This window comes from Liolophura sinensis, chromosome 1, assembly GCF_032854445.1.
Source record: "Liolophura sinensis isolate JHLJ2023 chromosome 1, CUHK_Ljap_v2, whole genome shotgun sequence".
NCBI lineage: Eukaryota > Metazoa > Mollusca > Polyplacophora > Chitonida > Chitonidae > Liolophura > Liolophura sinensis.
Genome location: NC_088295.1, coordinates 65122083 through 65139982, shown reverse-complemented (window position 1 = coordinate 65139982; position 17900 = coordinate 65122083). Strand labels below are relative to the sequence as shown.

Sequence of the window (17900 nt, the reverse complement as noted above, 5' to 3'; positions counted from 1 at the left end):
CTGAGAGACAATGTTGATAAACAGAGTGTAAGGATTACTCACGTCAGATTGGGGAAAAATTAAAGCAAACATTATCAAAGTATCTGATAAAAATAAATGACGTAATTACTCCGACTGCTACATGTTCTTGCTCTTTGCAACTAACCTATCAAGGAACAGGGTAAGCCAAAATAGGTACCAGTAAAGAATGACATCAATTTCCTATACAATCCAAAGCGATTCAATACTAGGACTCTGCTAACCATAAAACTGTTGTACTGCTGGTACACGTAGATCTGAGAAAACAGATATTATGGTTTTCAAACAAACAAGGCTTCACCTGTCAGCTTGAAAATATCCTGTAATGTCAGAAAATATACCAAACCGATTACAATCACGGGTCAGATCTTAGAGCTTCCAGGAGAGAGGTGTCACGACACAGAAAGAATAAAGGTAAATGGTATGGCTGCTCAGTACAGACATGGACCACAGTTGTGCTGAAGAGATACAATCCATCCTTAACTATGTTTAATATCTAACATGCAAATATACACAATTTTGGCACAATGCATTATTAACATGCATAGTCTCATTATAAAATCTATCAAATCGAATATAGTGCCAACTCATACAAAATCATTGATGTATTAGCTTTTACTCAACAACACTGCCGTAAACGGTTGCAAAAGTCAAATTTTTATAAAAACCAATATGCACATTTAAAAAAGTCTACAAATATCACTGCTATTTTATTAGTGGACAAACTCTCATTTGTGTACATACTTTATTTCCTCTTTATTACACATGTGGTTATACCATCTTTATATATAAGTGCCATGTTAAAACAATAAATCTACAACATAATTAGCAGCAATGGCGATCATATATATGAAATTTGAGCACGAATCAATTCAACAATGAAAAAGTACAGTGTTTAACTTTTGTCCTACAACTATGAAACTTCCTATAGGGACAACACAGACTTAAGATTTTGCAAAAACAGTCCCTTCCTAACATTACATCAGGCCTTAATTTTCAATGTGTTTCTGCTTAGGCATGTCGCTGACTCACTGTATAGCACTGGACTAAAAACTCAGTCACCAATCCATCCATAAATCAAGATTTCTACATACCAATGCGATTTGTATAGCACAAATAATTTCTAGATCACATATATGTATCAAGTATAAAAAAGTGAAAACTACTAGTAATATTGATGGCTATAAAAAATTCAGACAAATGCATAATGCAGAAGTGATAATAAATGCAGTAAAGTGCATTCCTGAGGAGTGGCTGTGTCAAGTTAGCCTACATTACCTTTATGCGGTATGGTGTTATACAGTTATCATAGTTATAATATAAGTTTCCAGTCCCGGGTATGATTGTCCGATATAAAAAAAGGACAAGAAATGAAAAAGTATACCATGAAATATGGCAGGCGAGTTCAACAAAAATGCGTATCAACTGCAAAATACTGGAAATTAAAGTACTTTTCAGGTTCAAACTGTAGTATCTTCGCAAATACAATAATGGTATTCAAACACAAGGCTCAATCCATCTTTTATAACACTCTGCTTGTGCAAATGATATTGAGGCCTCTTGCCGGTTGACTGTAACTACCATGGCAACATACAGTTTAACATGTGTCGCCATAGTAATTACAATCAACTTAGCCTACAATTGCTTTGTGCAAGCGGCCTCTGGTGAAAAATTAAGAATTGCAATGAATGCTTCTCAGTGAAAGCCTCCACTCTATTCCAAGAATTTGCATTAATCATCGGTTGAATCAAGATGCCTGGGTCCGGAGAGACTTCCTGATAGCTGAGAGAAGGGAGTTAGCCCGGGATGTCTGTCCGATTCTCCCCACGGGTTGAGACCGGGACAAGGGTAACCTTGATACCGATGGAGCAGGTCGGATTCGAGGCAAGACACGGCCAGATCGAGAAGACGGGAGATGGGAGTGAGAGGCAGCAGTCCCTGAGTATGGCACTCCAGCACTTCCTGTGGCACCTTTGGAGTAGGCTGTGCCTGCAACTCTGTTTGAGTATGCGGCTCTGGCAGTTCCAGTATTTCCACTCGAGTAGGGAGTCCTGTGGATACCTGTGTTCGGTCGCCACACAGTCTGGACTCTTCGATTCTGACCCGAAGGCACATATACGCCCCTACTGCCTGTTGCTGAAGGGTAAATAAGGGGATGTGAGTAAGATTTTGGTGGTCTTTGTGAGCCTTAAAAAGAAAAACATTAGGAATTACAATTGATATTTTATGCCTTTTTGGATTGAATTAAGATTAAAGTTGATTTTCCTGACAGTTCCAAATATAATAGTTTGCTTAAGAATTTCAATACCACAGAAGTAGGTCACGTGACACTTCAAAATGGCTGTCGACGGAGGGGTACTTGGTACCGTCGATGTCCTAGGAGTCAATGTGATCACCACGCAGCGGGTTAATAAGTTTCATAGGTGAGGATACTGAATTAGGAGGATAGTATTATAGATCCCATCATAAAATTACATATATATGAGCAGAGTAGGTGAGTTAGATTGCCATAAGTGGGAAAGAAATGGGAGTTTGAAATTCGCGCCATTTTTTGAGAGAGGCATTGATGGACTCCGTGTTATATATATTGTATAGATGGACTATATCCACATATGTTTTCTGAAGCAAAATGTGGTTCGTCTAATAATATAGCGTTGATTCAATGCCAGAAACAAACTGCACATCAATGCGATGTATCCTGTTAAACCAAACACTACAGCAAAGATGTAATAAAAGAAAAATAAACCTGTATTTCCAGATGGCGCACGTCGAGGCACGTATCCAGAGTAACCTGTAGGAGGAGAAAAATTGGCAGGGAAATGTCTGGGTATTATCGGTGACGGACCAGTGGTTTTTGGTGTTCGTGGCCTGGCAGGAAGGAAAGAGGGGTTCGATGGGAGCTTCGGTCTGCTTCCAGGGCTCAGGTTATCTAAGAAAGATGATGACATATTATTTCAAGACCAATGCCAGGAACTAAATACCTGTAAATTATGAGATATGTATGTGATGAAATATTCCCGAACTTTTAGTGCAAACTGTAAGTGTACTACTTCAACCACTTCAAGGCAAGATTTCAAAGCTAAGAGACAACATTTCTACATCGTCTTAAAACCACGAAAATCACAATATGGATACATTCACTTTAATGTACAAAAATGTGTCAGAAATATTGCAAATCCTAAGAATAGTAAACCAAATTAATTTCCATGTTCACAATCAAGAGTTTTCAGCAGTTCAGTTGATTGTTATGGGAGGATGTAGAAAATAGACTTGAGTATACAAAGACTTACAGCACAACACCCGAACAAGATTACCAGTGGCTGCCATCAGGGATCTGTAATTAGAAACGACAAAGGCGTGGTCTGGCGTAGATGCCAGGCTTTTCAGTTCAGAAAGACTGGCTGAACTAAGTGGAGTTTCTGAAATCCCAATGGATATTATCAAAATGTTCTCTCGTTTGGCCAAGTTGGCCAGCGCCAAAGTGTTTCCCGGACAAATGTTCTTGCCATCTGTAAGAATGACCAGTGTCTTGGTAGCTTCCTGTCTTGATTCAGCTTTGAACATCTCTCTAGCTACTTGAATACTATTGTTTGTCAGAGCTATGCTGTTGTCAGCGGCCATTCTGCTGAAGCTACTCCAGAACCCCTCGGCCTCACTAAAGCCGGCAAGTGGTATACTCTGAGTCTGGGAGCTATAGGCAATAGCAGCCACCCTTGCACCGCTAGAAGGATCGAGAAACAAAGAGTTAGCAACACACATCACAAATTTCTGTTGAAGAGCGAAGTTTTCTGGAGTGATTGCCTCGGATGCATCAACCATAAAGACAATTTCTGCACGCTGTGCGCAGTCATGGCCTGGTTTCACGTGGAAAGCTGTTGATCTGGTACAGCTTGGCATTTCCACTGAGTTTGGTGTTACTGGCAGCGGGCGTACAGGGGATTGTGGTGTAGGTATCGATGAATCTGTTGTCTTCAATACACCTGCAAGGACGAAACAAAATGAAATTCTTTGTAATATTCCCCACGGCTGAAAATAAAATTCATTACAACAGAGGAAAAGTTAGTACTAAGCTAACGAAATGGTACAACCCTAAAGCTTTCTTTCAACATTTCTTTAAATGAGAATAGGCATTTTACCTAAACACTTTATGTTTTCATTCGCAGATGTACTACAACCCTGAAAACAGCCAGGAGCCAAGCATTTTTGAATATAGTGCTTTCAAAAAAAAGACAAAATTAGCATTGTAGGTGTTAAACTTGTATAACGATTGACCGATATTTGACTTGATCAAAGCAATCTTGGCCAAATATCATATTACATGTACAAAATGAGTCTCAACTAAAAACGGCAGTCAACTATTTTCAAACCTGTGGTAATGTTCAAAATATTTATCAAACTACAGTTCGCCAAAGAAACGTTTTGAAAAATATGAGTTGATAACATCTAACGGAAATGAAAGTACATGTACAATAAGATAATAAGCCATATTTAACATTGACCTGAAAGCAATATATTCCAAATTATTTGTTATCTCAAGACTACTGAACACCTGGTTTTTCACCCACAAAAGAATTGTAATAAGTTGATATAAATTTATTTATTTATTTGATTGGTGTTTTACGCCGTACTCAGGAATATATCACTTATACGACGGCGGCCAGCATTATGGTGGGTGGAAACCGGGCAGAGCCTGTGGGAAACCCACGACCATCCGCAGGTTGCAGGCAGACCTTCCCACTTACGGCCGGAGAGGAAGCCAGCATGAGCTGGACTTGAACTCTCAGCGACCGCATTGGTGAGAGGTTCCTGGGTCATTACGCTGCGCTAGCGCGCTAACCGACTGAGCCACGGAGGCCCCAGTTGATATAAAAGCTATTATGTTAAAAATACAGAGGCATGATGAACTCACCACATATATCTGACACCAGTTTCCTTCGTACCGACTGTAAATCATTAAAGTTGCTCACTCCATAAAATAGGTCCGGGAATGAAGCCACAGATTGAAGCTCTTGTCTCCTGCCTGGTATCCCTCCACTGTTTCCATCTAGACCAATAGTTATAACTGTAATATTTTGCATCCTTGCAATCAAAGCTTGTCTTAAAGTGTCAGGTGGAAGTCGGGAAAAGCCATCTCTCAAAACGACAAGCACCTGTGCTACACCTGTTCTGCCTTGTTCTGAGAACATCTTACGAGAATATTCAATGCCTCTATCAGAGTAGGTAACTGATGAGTTCACGGCCAAAGACCGCATCTTTGTCTGGAATGCCATAGAATCGTGAAAAGGAACAAAAGGGACACTTCGAAGGTTGCCATCATTCAGAATGCCAGCTACTCTAGTGCCATTAAATTCATTAAGGTTAAACGAATCAGCTGTAGATAATGCAAATTCCCTTGCCAAGAGCAAGCTGAGATCTGTCGAGGTTGGTGATCCATCCAGCAAGAATATCAAATCTCCGGGATATTGGCATTTTGAATCACTCTGGGGGGCTTGTGTTGTGGCTTGTCTTACTATTGGCGGCTGTGATGTCGATACCGGAAACTCTTGAGGATTAACACCCAGGGTTGGTAAGATGGGTGGGGGTGATAGCAAATCTGAAAATAGAAAAAGTTTCTTGCAAAATTAGCATTGTAGGTGTTAAACTTGTATAACGATTGACCGATATTTGACTTGATCAAAGCAATCTTGGTCAAATATCATATTACATGTACAAAATGAGTCTCAACTAAAAACGGCAGTCAACTATTTTCAAACTTGTGGTAATGTTTCTGGCCATGACAGGAAAGACAAATAACGAAGGATACATTTAATACCGACAACCTCAAAAAGATCTGTCAAATCAGATTTCTATATAACTTACCACACACTGATGGAGCAAGGTTGTTGACGAGGACAGGAAGTTGACTGTAATCTGGGGTCAAAAACGCAAGATCACTAGTGGACGCCATTGATCTGAACTCTTCGATCACGTCTGCATTCAATCCCATGGCATCTTTTCCTATACCAACAGTTATCAGTATGCTTCCTTCTTGCTTTGCCTTTTCAGCTTCATCAATGGTGTTGACTGGTCTAGCATTGATTCCATGCGACAACAAAACCAGGATTTTCGGTGTTCCAGGTCTACCTTGCTCATTTAGTAGTTCTCTGGCATATCGAATGCCAGCATCAACAAGTGGAGATCCTCTATCATGGATTAAAAGACCAAGTACAGATCGCAAACTGGACTCCGACAAAAATGGTTCTTGTTGGATAACTTTAATTTGGTCACCATAAACAACGACACCCACCCTCAGGCCATCGTCTGGATTAAGGTAAAATAACTCTGTCATCCTGACCACAAAATTAGTTTGAAACCTAAAATCTGATTGATCAACCCCTTTGGATCCATCCAGGATGAAGACAACATCTCCAGGCCGACGACATATGACATTCGCAGAAGGATTTGGCCTGACGACCATACTTTGTGTAGTGTTCACTGATACAGGCACTTGAGTTGGATTCTGTGTTGAAGCCGTTGGCAGCTCAATACTAGAACGCTGACTGAGCACATCTGAAATTGTTAAATTGTTGAATGCTTCTGAAAAGGTTTTCGGTTTTGAAAAATATGAGTTGATAACATCTAAGGGAAATAAAAGTACATGTACAATAAGATAATAAGCCATATTTAAAATTGACCTGAAAGCAATATATTCCAAATTATTTGTTATCTCAAGACAACTGAACACCTGGTTCTTCACGCACAAAAGAATTGTAATAAGTTGATATAAAAGCTATTATTGTAAAAATATGAGGCATGATGAACTCACCACATATATCTGACACCAGTTTCCTTCGTACCGACTGTAAATCATTAAAGTTGCTCACTCCATAGAATAGGTCCGGGAATGAAGCCACAGATTGAAGCTCTTGTCTCCTGCCTGGTATCCCTCCACTGTTTCCATCTAGACCAATAGTTATAACTGTAATATTTTGCATCCTTGCAATCAAAGCTTGTCTTAAAGTGTCAGGTGGAAGTCGGGAAAAGCCATCTCTCAAAACGACAAGCACCTGTGCTACACCTGTTCTGCCTTGTTCTGAGAACATCTTACGAGAATATTCAATGCCTCTATCAGAGTAGGTAACTGATGAGTTCACGGCCAAAGACCGCATCTTTGTCTGGAATGCCATAGAATCGTGAAAAGGAACAAAAGGGACACTTCGAAGGTTGCCATCATTCAGAATGCCAGCTACTCTAGTGCCATTAAATTCATTAAGGTTAAACGAACCAGCTGTAGATAATGCAAATTCCCTTGCCAAGAGCAAGCTGAGATCTGTCGAGGTTGGTGATCCATCCAGCAAGAATATCAAATCTCCGGGATATTGGCATTTTGAATCACTCTGGGGGGCTTGTGTTGTGGCTTGTCTTACTATTGGCGGCTGTGATGTCGATACCGGAAACTCTTGAGGATTAACACCCAGGGTTGGTAAGATGGGTGGGGGTGATAGCAAATCTGAAAATAGAAAAAGTTTCTTGCTTCAATGATATTATCAAGAACTAAAATTCATCATCATATTATAATGCATATTTTTATTTCCGTCATAAAAACTCTAAATTCACTTCTCAAGAAGGCTTTTGTCAGCTTTGATGGTTTCAAGATGTCCATAAACTAAGAATCTGTTAGCGTTAATTACACAAGCTAAAACATACTGTTACCATAAACCATTTTTCTTTAGGATTGTTATTTTAATGTCACATACTGAAGAGTTATAATCCCAACCAGAGTGCTTGAGGTAAGCCACTGACATATGGCAAGTTATACTAGCAAACCTTTAAATGTCTGACATGTCTTAATGGCCAAATGCACGTGGTCTCTAGATTCCTGTAATAACACACAAGAAAGCAACCTGGACCGCTTATTGCCTGCTAAGGTTCCAGTGAAGCAAGGGACACCTTGAAGATTTTCTGTCTGAGAGCTAATCGTTAAGACGAGTTAATGTAAAGTGCTTGATAGTGAGTAAATTGTGCACGTTCAAAATTTCCTAATGGCAAGCAAAACGCCATTCCATGGTTTGTGATCCAGTTGAGGATTTATAATTTTAAGGATATCGGCCATCTAAACAGGCAATATCCCATCAGATATCCTAAATTTGTGTGTACATTTTGTGAAGAAGTTGTATACTATCTGACATCTTTCCTAGCGAACAAATATCTAGTCCCTGATGCAAGCAAGCACTATAATTGAGAGCTACACACTTTCACATATAGCTAATGGAAGTCTCCTGGTACAAAGAGTGTTTGCACTCAGCCTATCGCTAGGCAGATCTGCAATCAAAATGTATTGCGGGTTAAAAATTCCACTTATGTATCAACATACCGAGTTATAGGATCGTGCGTATTTGTAATTAAACATACCACATAGTTTTGTCACCAGTTCGCTTCCTACAGACCGTAACTCAGTGAAGTCCCTTACACCGATAAATAGACCTGGGGTCGAAGCAACAGACTGGAGCTCTTGCCTCCCGTTTGGAAACATTCCACCATCTCCATCCAGACCAATGGTTACAACTGCGATATTTTGGGTCCTTGCTATCAGAGATTGTCTCAAAGTGTCAGGTAGAAGCGAGGAATAACCATCCCTAACAATGATCAGAACTTTCGGAATGCCATCTCTGCCCTCTTCAGTAAAAATCTTGCGTGCATAGGCGATGCCTTGGTCCAGAAATGACACAGAGGAGTTATAAGGTAGTGATCTCACTGCAGTTTGAAAGGCTGTAGCATTCTGAAAAGGTTCAAACGGAACGCTTTGAATGTTGGAGTCGTACATGATTCCTGCAACTCTTGTCCCTCCGTCTCCATCGATGTTGAAAGAGTCTGTAACGGACAGCACAAATTCTCTTGCTAAGAAGTAGTTCAGGTCTGTGGTGCTCTCTGACCCATCCAGTAGAAATATTAGGTCCCCGGGATAGGGGCACTTTGAACTGCTGAAGACGGGATCTCTTGTAACAGGGGTCTGTTTTGGCACTGTTGTGGGGCTTTGGGTTACTTGCGGAACAAAGCGAGTTGTCAGTAATGTGCGAAATGGTGAAATCAGACCTAGGAAGAAAAGTCGATAAAGTACACTTTTATAACATAGTACAGTATGATTTTGCGACATGATCTGAAATCAACAACAGAATTCTTGACTTATAGAACATGCCACATGTACACACTATTAATATCCAACTCAACAGCTATTAATGTTTTCCTCCTCAGTCTTGCAGTTCATCTTGCTTTGGACAATAATGGTTAAATAGTGGGTTGATTACGTGTAAAATACAAATAAGTGAAAGAATAAGTGAAAAAAAATGAGTACAATTTCACCTGTGGAGGAGTTCACTTACCACATATATCAGTAACCAGTCGGCTTCCTATAGACTGTAATTCGGTGAAGTCCCTCACATCAAAGAAAAGATCCCGAGATGAAGCAATAGAAGAAAGCTGTTGTCTCAGTCCTTGAATCACTCCACTGTTCTCACGTAGACCAACAGTTATAACTGTTATGTTTTCAGTTCTGGCTAGCATAGCTTGTCTCAAAGTGTCTGGTGGAAGTGAAGAAAAGCCATCTCTCACAAGGATCAAAACTTTGGGGATTCCTTCTCTGCCTTGTTCTTTAAACATCCTGCGAGCGTATTCAATACCTCTATCGGCAAACGAAACAGAAGGGTTGAATGACAATGACCTGATCTCAGTCTTGAAGGCTTCTGGGTTCCGAAAAGGAGATAGAGTTACACTTTGAATTTCTGTGTCATAAAGCACACCAGCAACTCTACTCCCATCAACACCATTCAGGTAAAAGGAATCAGCTACCAACAGCATAAATTCTCTGGCGAGACGAATGCTCATTTCTATGGACCCAGCTGACCCATCCAGCAAAAACACCAGGTCTGCTGGATACCGGCATTTTGAACCACTGAAGGTAGGCTTCGCGGTCAGAGGGGCTGATGTGGTTGATGGACGGGGTACTGTCGGGGGCGGTAATGTTGGTCTATCGGTTTCTTGAGGTATCAGATTTGTAGTCGATGGGAGCGGAGGAGGCATTATTAGTTCTGCAACATAAAATCAAAATATATTTAAAGCAAGAAAAACAATGCAAGACATGTATTATTTATTTATTTATCTAATTGGTGTTTTACGCCGTACTCAAGAATATTTCACTTATGCGACGGCGGCCAGCATTATGGTGGGTGGAAACCGGGCACAGCCCGGGGAAGACGTATTAAATAAGTATTCCAAATACACATGCACAGACAAAAACGTATGCCACCTGTGCTATTTCCTGTAGAAAATTTAAAAAAAACAAAGCCCCATGGTATCAAAGGTATTTTGTTTCATGTGGAAAATAAAATCTCACTCAGATGAAGTTTAGGTGCACACGCGAACAGATTTAATGAGGATACAAAATGCTGTAAACTTACCACAGATTGTTTGCACCAAAGTGATTTCAACAGAGGGCAAATCATCGAAGCTTTGCACCAGGAACATAAGAGCTTCTGAGGATGATATACTCAATAGTTCCTCCACTGCTTCAGAGGTGAACTCATCAGCACGTGAAGCCACACCCACAGTAATGATAAGGATGCCTTCTTGCTTGGCCTTTGTTGCCTCCTCGAAGGTGCGGTCTGGAAACCTTGACAGACCATCAGTCAGGATTACCAGGACTTTTGGCAGCCCAGGCCTGGCTTGCCTCTGGAATATGTCCCGTGCGGTCTGAATACCCAGGTGAGTGTGGGTGGATTCCTGCTGATGGTCAAGGCGCTCAAATGATTCCCTAAACTGGGAACTGCTCTGGAAAGGATCTAAAGGAATACTTTGAATAAGAGAGCTATAGGCAATACCCCCTGCTCTTATCCCATTTTTTACATCAAAATAAAACCTGGCCAGCACAGAAGATACAAACTCTTTCTCTTTGACGAAATCCGGAGTAATCAAGCTGTCTGAGCCATCAATCATGAAGATGAGCTCTCCAGGGTACACACAGTCTATGCTTGGTGGGGGAAGACGCTCCAAAGGTGATGGAGTAGATGCCCTGGACAACGGAATTGTAACAGTTATCTCTTCAGTCACTAATGGTGGTGCAGCAGTGGGCTGGTAAGGATTAAAAGGTAGCTGTGGTTGTCCTCCCAATGGGGGTAGTCTTGGAGGAAGGACTTGAGGTGGTGGTGGTTTGATAGTATTAGCAACATCCAATGTTGATGTCACTGGTACATCAGGCAATACAGTCGTCTTGGGTTCTGGCTGTCCGGGCACAACTAGTAATGGCGGTGCAAGAGTCGGCTGCTTATCTGATTCATTTGGAATTCCTGGTTGTACCTGAATTCCAAAAGACTCTTGTCCCGAGTTTCTTGGTGGCACCAAAGTGCGAGGGACTGCCCCAAATATTGGTGGCAGCTCAGAAGTGGTAGGTGTAAGGGTAGGCACCCCCAGTCGGGCTGTATCTGCAAAGTAATTAACAACATCAATTTTATTGATTATCATGGTGTGTCCGTATAACCATGTGTATGTACAAGTAATTCTGTCAGCAGCAATATTGATTTCATAAATCTGAGTCCACTGAAGTTCAGTATGTGGCTGTTCTTTCACGTGTACATAAGGTACGTTAACATTTAAACACAAAAACAATAGAGAATTTCAATGAATGTTATGATGAGACCCTACCCAGGTACAGATGACTTATGCATTTCAAATGGATTAGATGACTCTCGTGACTGCTTGAGTTTTCGTCTAGTGTATTTAGTGGTCATCTTACCACAAAGAACAGCTGTGATGTTGGGTAGAAGAAGAGGTAAGGTGGTGAAGTCTTCTTGAAAGAGAGCAAGACTATTCGTTGAGGCCAATTCTTTCAGGTACTGTTTTGTCACATCGTCCAATTCAAACCGCCCAAAACCAATGCCAACAACTATGATTGTCACCCCTTCATTTTTAGCGTTCTCGCCTTGGCGCAAGAAAGTTTCTGGATTTCTTTGCAAAGCACTGACTAGAACTATCAAAATTTTAGGACGTCCACTACGAGACTGAGACCTGAATGTGTCTCTTGCATACTGAATTCCAAGATCTGTGAAAGCAGGCTCTGAACCTTGACCTATATCAGTGAATGCTGATCTGAACTGGTTTGCACTCCGAAAAGGATTCAGTGGTAACCCTTGCACTTGGAAACTGTAAAATCCGGCTCCCACTCTCATACCAGTCAACTCATTCAGGGCTAGCGAATCAACAACTGCCAACACAAATTCTTTCATTCCATCAAAAGCTGATCTTGACAACATGTCTGATGCATCTATAAGGAACATTACATCAGCTGGCTCTGAACATTTTGTCTGTGATACAGCGAATATTGGATTAGACAGAGTAGTAGTAGAGATGGTAGTTGTGGCTGTTCTAATGGAAGTGGTGGTTGTAGGTGGAAGAGTGGTAGTTGTTGTGGTTGTAGGTGGAGAAGTAGTGGTGGTTGTGGGTGGAGGAGTGGTTGTTGTTGTGGTTGTGGGTGGAGGAGTGGTAGTTGTGGGTGGAAGAGTGGTAGTTGTTGTGGTTGTAGGTGGAGGAGTGGTAGTTGTTGTGGTTGTAGGTGGAGGAGTGGTAGTTGTTGTGGTTGTAGGTGGAGGAGTAGTGGTCGTTGTGGTTGTGGGTGGAGGAGTGGTTGTTGTTGTGGTGGTAGGTGGAGGAGTGGTAGTTGTGGGTGGAAGAGTGGTAGTTGTTGTGGTTGTAGGTGGAGGAGTGGTAGTTGTTGTGGTTGTAGGTGGAGGAGTGGTAGTTGTTGTGGTTGTAGGTGGGGGAGTGGTAGTTGTTGTGGTTGTAGGTGGAGGAGTGGTAGTTGTTGTGGTTGTAGGTGGGAGAGTGGTAGTTGTTGTGGTTGTAGGTGGAGGAGTGGTTGTTGTTGTGGTGGTAGGTGGAGGAGTGGTAGTTGTTGTGGTTGTAGGTGGAGGAGTGGTAGTTGTTGTGGTTGTAGGTGGGAGAGTGGTAGTTGTTGTGGTTTTAGGTGGAAGAGTCGTAGTTGTTGTGGTTGTGGGTGGAGGAGTGGTAGTTGTTGTGGTTGTAGGTGGAGTAGTAGTAGTTGTGGTTGTAGGTGGAGGAGTGGTAGTTATTGTGGTTGTAGGTGGAGGGGTGGTAGTTGTTGTGGTTGTAGGTGGAGGAGTGGTAGTTGTTGTGGTTGTAGGTGGAGGGGTGGTAGTTGTTGTGGTTGTAGGTGGAGGAGTGGTAGTTGTTGTGGTTGTAGGTGGAGGAGTGGTAGTTGTTGTGGTTGTACTTGGTGGAGTTGTTGTTGTCGTGGTTGTAGGTAGAGGAGTGGTTGTTGTGGTTGTAGGTGAAGGAGTAGTTGTTGTGGTTGTGGGTGGAGGAGTGGTTGTCATTGTGGTTGTGGGTTGAGGAGTGGTTGTCGTTGTGGTTGTGGGTGGAGGAGTGGTGGTAGTTGTAGTGGGTGAAGGAGTGGTGGTTGTTGTGGTTGTAGGCGGGGGAGTGGTTGTTGTTGTGGTTGTAGGCAGAGGAGTGGTTGTCATTGTAGTTGTAGGTGGAGGAGTGGTTGTTGTTGTGGTTGTAGGCTGAGTGGTTGTAGCTGTAGGTGGAGGGGTGGTAGTTGTTGTGGTTGTAGGTGGAGGAGTGGTAGTTGTTGTTGTGGTTGTAGGTGGAGGAGTGGTGGTCTTTGTAGCTGTAGGTGGAGGAGTGGTTGTTGTTGCAGTTGAAGGTGGAGGAGTGGTTGTTGTGGTTGTAGAAAGAGGAGTAGTTGTTGTTGTGGTTGTAGGTGGAGAGGTTGTGGTTGTCCTGGTTGTAGATGGACGAGTGGTGGTTGTTGTAGTAGGTGGAAGAGTTGTCGCTCTAGATGCAGGAGTTGTAGTAATTGTATCACTGGTGGATGGAAACGTAGAGCCAGTTTCATGTATTCCAGTCGATGATTCAGCAGATAGTCTTGATATGACTGAAAGGAGAATTACGGCAGCACAGTGAAGACTATAGTCTGACATGTCCTTTCAATCTGGGCCCACTTGCACGAAACCCTCTTAACGTTAAGTGCACGTAACTACCATGACAACCAGCACTGTGGGCATTACGTCTCCAGAGTAGTTACCTGCTCTTAATGTTAAGAGGGTTTCATGCAAGTGGGCCCATTTCTGAATAGGTAAGTGAAGCGAGGTTGCACAGTTAAGAGTTAGGAAGCACTCTGCATCTGCATAAGTTGGCAGGCAGGCATTGTCTGAGGGCGAATTTTAAACTTCACTGAATACGAAACAATCCGAGAAAACCTTGATATCCAACACAGGTATTGGTAAATCACATGTCAGTATGGGGAATGTTAATATTCATTTCAGAAAGCTAGGTATAAGTTGTTATCCAATCAAAAAGCCAGTCCGAATCAACATGAGCAGAAGACAATAAAACACTGTGTACTGATGTACACAAAGTAAGATTATAATGGGCAACTGAAAATCAGTCAGTGGGTCAGTAGGCTGTAGAGAGTAAAAACATGCAGGCTTTTATGTTGGTACTGTCTTCTGTGTATTACAGCCTGCAAATCTCAACAGAGGTAATATGTTGTCTGAAAAACAGTACTGGTATTACAGGTAGAAACACAGAAGTCATAACTGATTTGTAACAAGTTATAAATCACTGTCAAATTGTTACAATGCAGAGCTGCAATTCAGTACTTATGTGTCAGTACATACTGTCATTCTTCAACCTTTTCGCATGATTGCAAGGTGTTCATTCAAGCTTATTCTGAAGTCATTATCCTGTGTGAACTGATAAAATTATAGTTTCTGTGAAGCCCTAAATTGGGCAATTCAACAAATGTAGTTTTGCCTTCAAATCAAATTAAAAAGATAAAAAACTGCCCTGAAAATCTCTATTTCATATACAAAAAGGTTGAGGATTTGATATGTTTATTTATTTGATTTGTGCTTTATGCTGTTCTGAAGAATATTTCACTTATACGACGATGGATCCCACGACCTTCCCATGCACGGCCGGAGAGGAAGCCAGCATTAGCTTGACTTGAACTCACAGAAACGGCATTGGTAAGAGGCTCCTGGCTAGGCCAATATGTGTGATAAAATGTATCAATGTACATGTCTGATGGAATGTTGATAAAATGCACTGAGGATAATATACAGCTTAAATTCAGAGCTGATGTATTACTTCATACATGTAAATGCAGGCAACTTGTTAATATGTGGATACAAAGGCAAATCAGCGAAAATGTTAAACGATTAAAAGTCAAAATTACTTCAAGGTATATTTTGCAATTAGTATTGTGTGTTATTTCATTGATGAACATCACTGTGTATTAAGTTATAGATACAAAAAAATTGTTGAAACAAAGCTGAAAATAAGTATTTATGTTAATATACAGCTGCAAATCAGAGGAGATGTTAATATACAGCTGCAGATCAACAATAAAACATTAGTATCAGATGCAAATCTGCACTGATGTTTTACTTGAAAGCTGAGCACATATTTGGACATTAAATGTTAATAATTGAGCTTTTAGACATTTAAATATTAATGATTATATTGTGAGTATATAAGCTGGCATTTTATAAAAATCAGAAATATATAATTATTCTTTTAAGAGAGATTATCTCAAAAACTATTTCACTATTTCTTAAAACTTGATTATTTGCGACCAATTATCATTTATGAATATAGGATTTCAATCTCAAATGTCTACACTATCAGTAGATTTAGCCATCAACATGTTTCAAATAAATACCAAGTGTACAAATAAGCACTATAATCATCAAGTTTTGCTTTCCTTTACTTGTACTGTTCATCAAACCTTGTCTTGACTGATCTATACACTGAATACATGTACACTTCAATTTTCAGTGATCTCAAAATGTAACAATAAAGGTATGCAGCACTGTCGACAAAAAGAATGTTTGAGCAGATGAGAAAGAGAGTAAATGCTGTATATGCCTACCACAAATGGCATCTGTAACATTGGTCAATATTCCAGATAGTCCTGTGAAATTTGGTAGGCGGAAAGCCAAGTCATCCGCTGAAGCAATGGCAACACGTTCTCCATTTCCAAATGCCTGTTCCGAGCTTAGACCAATCATTATGATCTTAATACCTTCCTGTTTTGCTCCCTCTGCCTGTTGAATCACAGGTTGTGAAAGGGTAGACAAATCATCAGTTAATAATACTAGAATTTTGGCAACTCCATTTCTGCCTTGTGTCCCAATAACCTCCCTCGCAAACTCTATTCCCAAATCAAGAGATTCTGGTTGTTCGCCAAATATGAAGGTGAAACGATCCAAGGCGGTTCGTAGATCTGTGACATTTCTAAATGGGTCCAATGGAATACCCTGTAAACCAAACGTGAGAGAGACAGCACCAACCCGCATTCCATCTGAAGGGTTCAAATAGAAAGAGTCTGCTACAGACATAACAAAGCTCTTCTCCTGTTCAAAGTAGGCCTGGACCATTCTGTCTGATCCACCCAAGACAATCATGACCTCTGCTGGGTAGAGACAGTCAGGGTTGGTCGGAGATGGGTTAACGGCAAAGGGTGAACTTCGTGGGGCTGCTGTGGTAATGATCATGGGCACAATAGCCCTGGTGCTGGTCAGTGGGTCAATACGAGCTCGGTCAACTCCTGTGGCAGGGGGGTCTTTAGACTGAGAATTGGCCAATGCATCTAGAAATGAAGGCAAACACCACTTATGTGCTTGGGTAAGAGATTTTACTTATGTCAAATAATATCTTACTTATGCCAAACTTGAGAAGATCATGGATTTAATTAATAGGGCCTCACTGAATTACCTCTCTTTAGGTAACTCTTCCGTTTAAAAGGTCCCACTTCTTGTAGTTTCATACCTCAAAAATTAGTCTCGCTTCGAGACATAGTTGCTGTCAGGTAATAAGAAAGGTAATTCAGAGGAGGTCTATTGTGAAAAGCCAACAAAATTCCAGATTCAAATATGTGGACTATGAAAAACATACATCTCCTGCTACATGATTTCCATATTTATAAATTCCGGTCAGAACACAGCTTTACAAGGCTAACAGTATCAGAATATGACACATCTAATTTTTAGATTTTTATACATGGAATTTCCTTATCATCATTAGCTGGAGCCACTGGATGTTTCTATGTTGACATTTTATTCTTAAATATATTTATTTAATTAACTGCTCCTTAATACCAGATTCAAGCCGATTTCACTTACGACCTTGCAAGTAATACTGGTGAAAAAAGAAGTGGTCTTCAGCAAAAGTGAATAAATGGCCTAACTTGTGCTGTGAACTGTTTATAGTTACAATTTAATGAAGAAGTTAAGCATCATCTTAGAAATTTAAGGCTGGCTAAAAATAACATCACTCACCACAAAGTGTCTTGGTCACTGCATCTCCAAAAAATACTAATGTGTTAAAGTCTGGAACCTGAAAGACATGATCCTCAGATGATGATATGGTCTGCAGTTCTCTGATTTGTCTTTCCATTAGATCAACGAATGTAGGTTTTATACCAACAGTTATTACTGTAATCCCTTCTTGCTTGGCCAGAGCAGCCTCCTGTTCTGTAAGCTCTGGGCGTCTTGACAAACCGTCAGTCAAAATGATCAAGACTCTGGGTACTCCTTGCCTAGCTTGTTGTCTGAAGACTTCCCGCGCATACTGTATACCAAGATGAGTAAATGTGGACTCTTGATCATGCACCAAATGCCCAAATTCTCTCCTAAACTCTGACACATTCAGGAACGGTCTCAGTGGAATTCCTTGCACCCGTGAACTAAAGGCCAACCCTCCAACCCTGATCCCATCTGCTGGATTCAGATAGAGAGAATCCACAATGGACAGGACAAAGTCCTTCTCCTGCTCAAAGTTGATGTCCACCATACTGTCCGACCCATCCACCATGAACATTAGCTCAG

At 41.0% G+C, this 17900-nt stretch overlaps 3 protein-coding genes across 4 annotated transcripts in view; all 3 read right to left on the bottom strand.

Annotated features, from left to right (window-relative positions):
- LOC135481931 (synapse-associated protein 1-like) overlaps positions 1-17900 on the bottom strand; it is a 49729-nt gene that overhangs the window by 4407 nt on the left and 27422 nt on the right. The gene's annotated exons all lie outside the window — the stretch shown is intronic.
- Positions 7-7265, bottom strand: LOC135481930 (collagen alpha-6(VI) chain-like). 2 transcript variants are annotated; one of them, XM_064761708.1, is made up of 6 exons: positions 6824-7265; positions 5878-6567; positions 4928-5611; positions 3309-3998; positions 2765-2947; positions 7-2205 (listed from the first exon to the last, which is right to left on the bottom strand). In XM_064761708.1, exons 1-6 carry the CDS (start codon positions 7182-7184, stop codon positions 1766-1768), a joined length of 3048 nt encoding a protein of 1015 aa, XP_064617778.1. In that variant the 5' UTR covers positions 7185-7265; the 3' UTR covers positions 7-1765. The 2 variants fall into 2 exon arrangements, with proteins under 2 accessions (XP_064617778.1, XP_064617780.1); XM_064761710.1 differs by having other exon boundaries at positions 7-2154.
- On the bottom strand, positions 7228-17847 carry LOC135482328 (mucin-17-like). Its single transcript, XM_064762258.1, has 8 exons — positions 17352-17847; positions 15944-16663; positions 11783-13942; positions 10452-11471; positions 9378-10082; positions 8410-9090; positions 7311-7507; positions 7228-7248 (listed from the first exon to the last, which is right to left on the bottom strand). The coding sequence occupies exons 1-8, from the start codon at positions 17467-17469 to the stop codon at positions 7228-7230; spliced, it is 5622 nt and encodes a 1873-aa protein (XP_064618328.1). The 5' UTR covers positions 17470-17847.

Coding starts and splice junctions, on each gene's coding strand:
- LOC135481930 (XM_064761708.1), bottom strand. CDS start 7,184: ATGGCATTCCAGACAAAGATGCGGTCTTTGGCCGTGAACTCATCAGTT. Junction 3,999..4,927: donor ACTGGTGTCAGATATATGTG/GTGAGTTCATCA, acceptor TCGTCCTTGCAG/GTGTATTGAAGACAACAGAT. Junction 2,206..2,764: donor TGCGCCATCTGGAAATACAG/GTTTATTTTTCT, acceptor TTTCTTTTTAAG/GCTCACAAAGACCACCAAAA.
- LOC135482328 (XM_064762258.1), bottom strand. CDS start 17,469: ATGGAAAGACAAATCAGAGAACTGCAGACCATATCATCATCTGAGGAT. Junction 9,091..9,377: donor ACTGGTTACTGATATATGTG/GTAAGTGAACTC, acceptor TTTTCTTCCTAG/GTCTGATTTCACCATTTCGC. Junction 7,508..8,409: donor ACTGGTGACAAAACTATGTG/GTATGTTTAATT, acceptor TTCTATTTTCAG/ATTTGCTATCACCCCCACCC.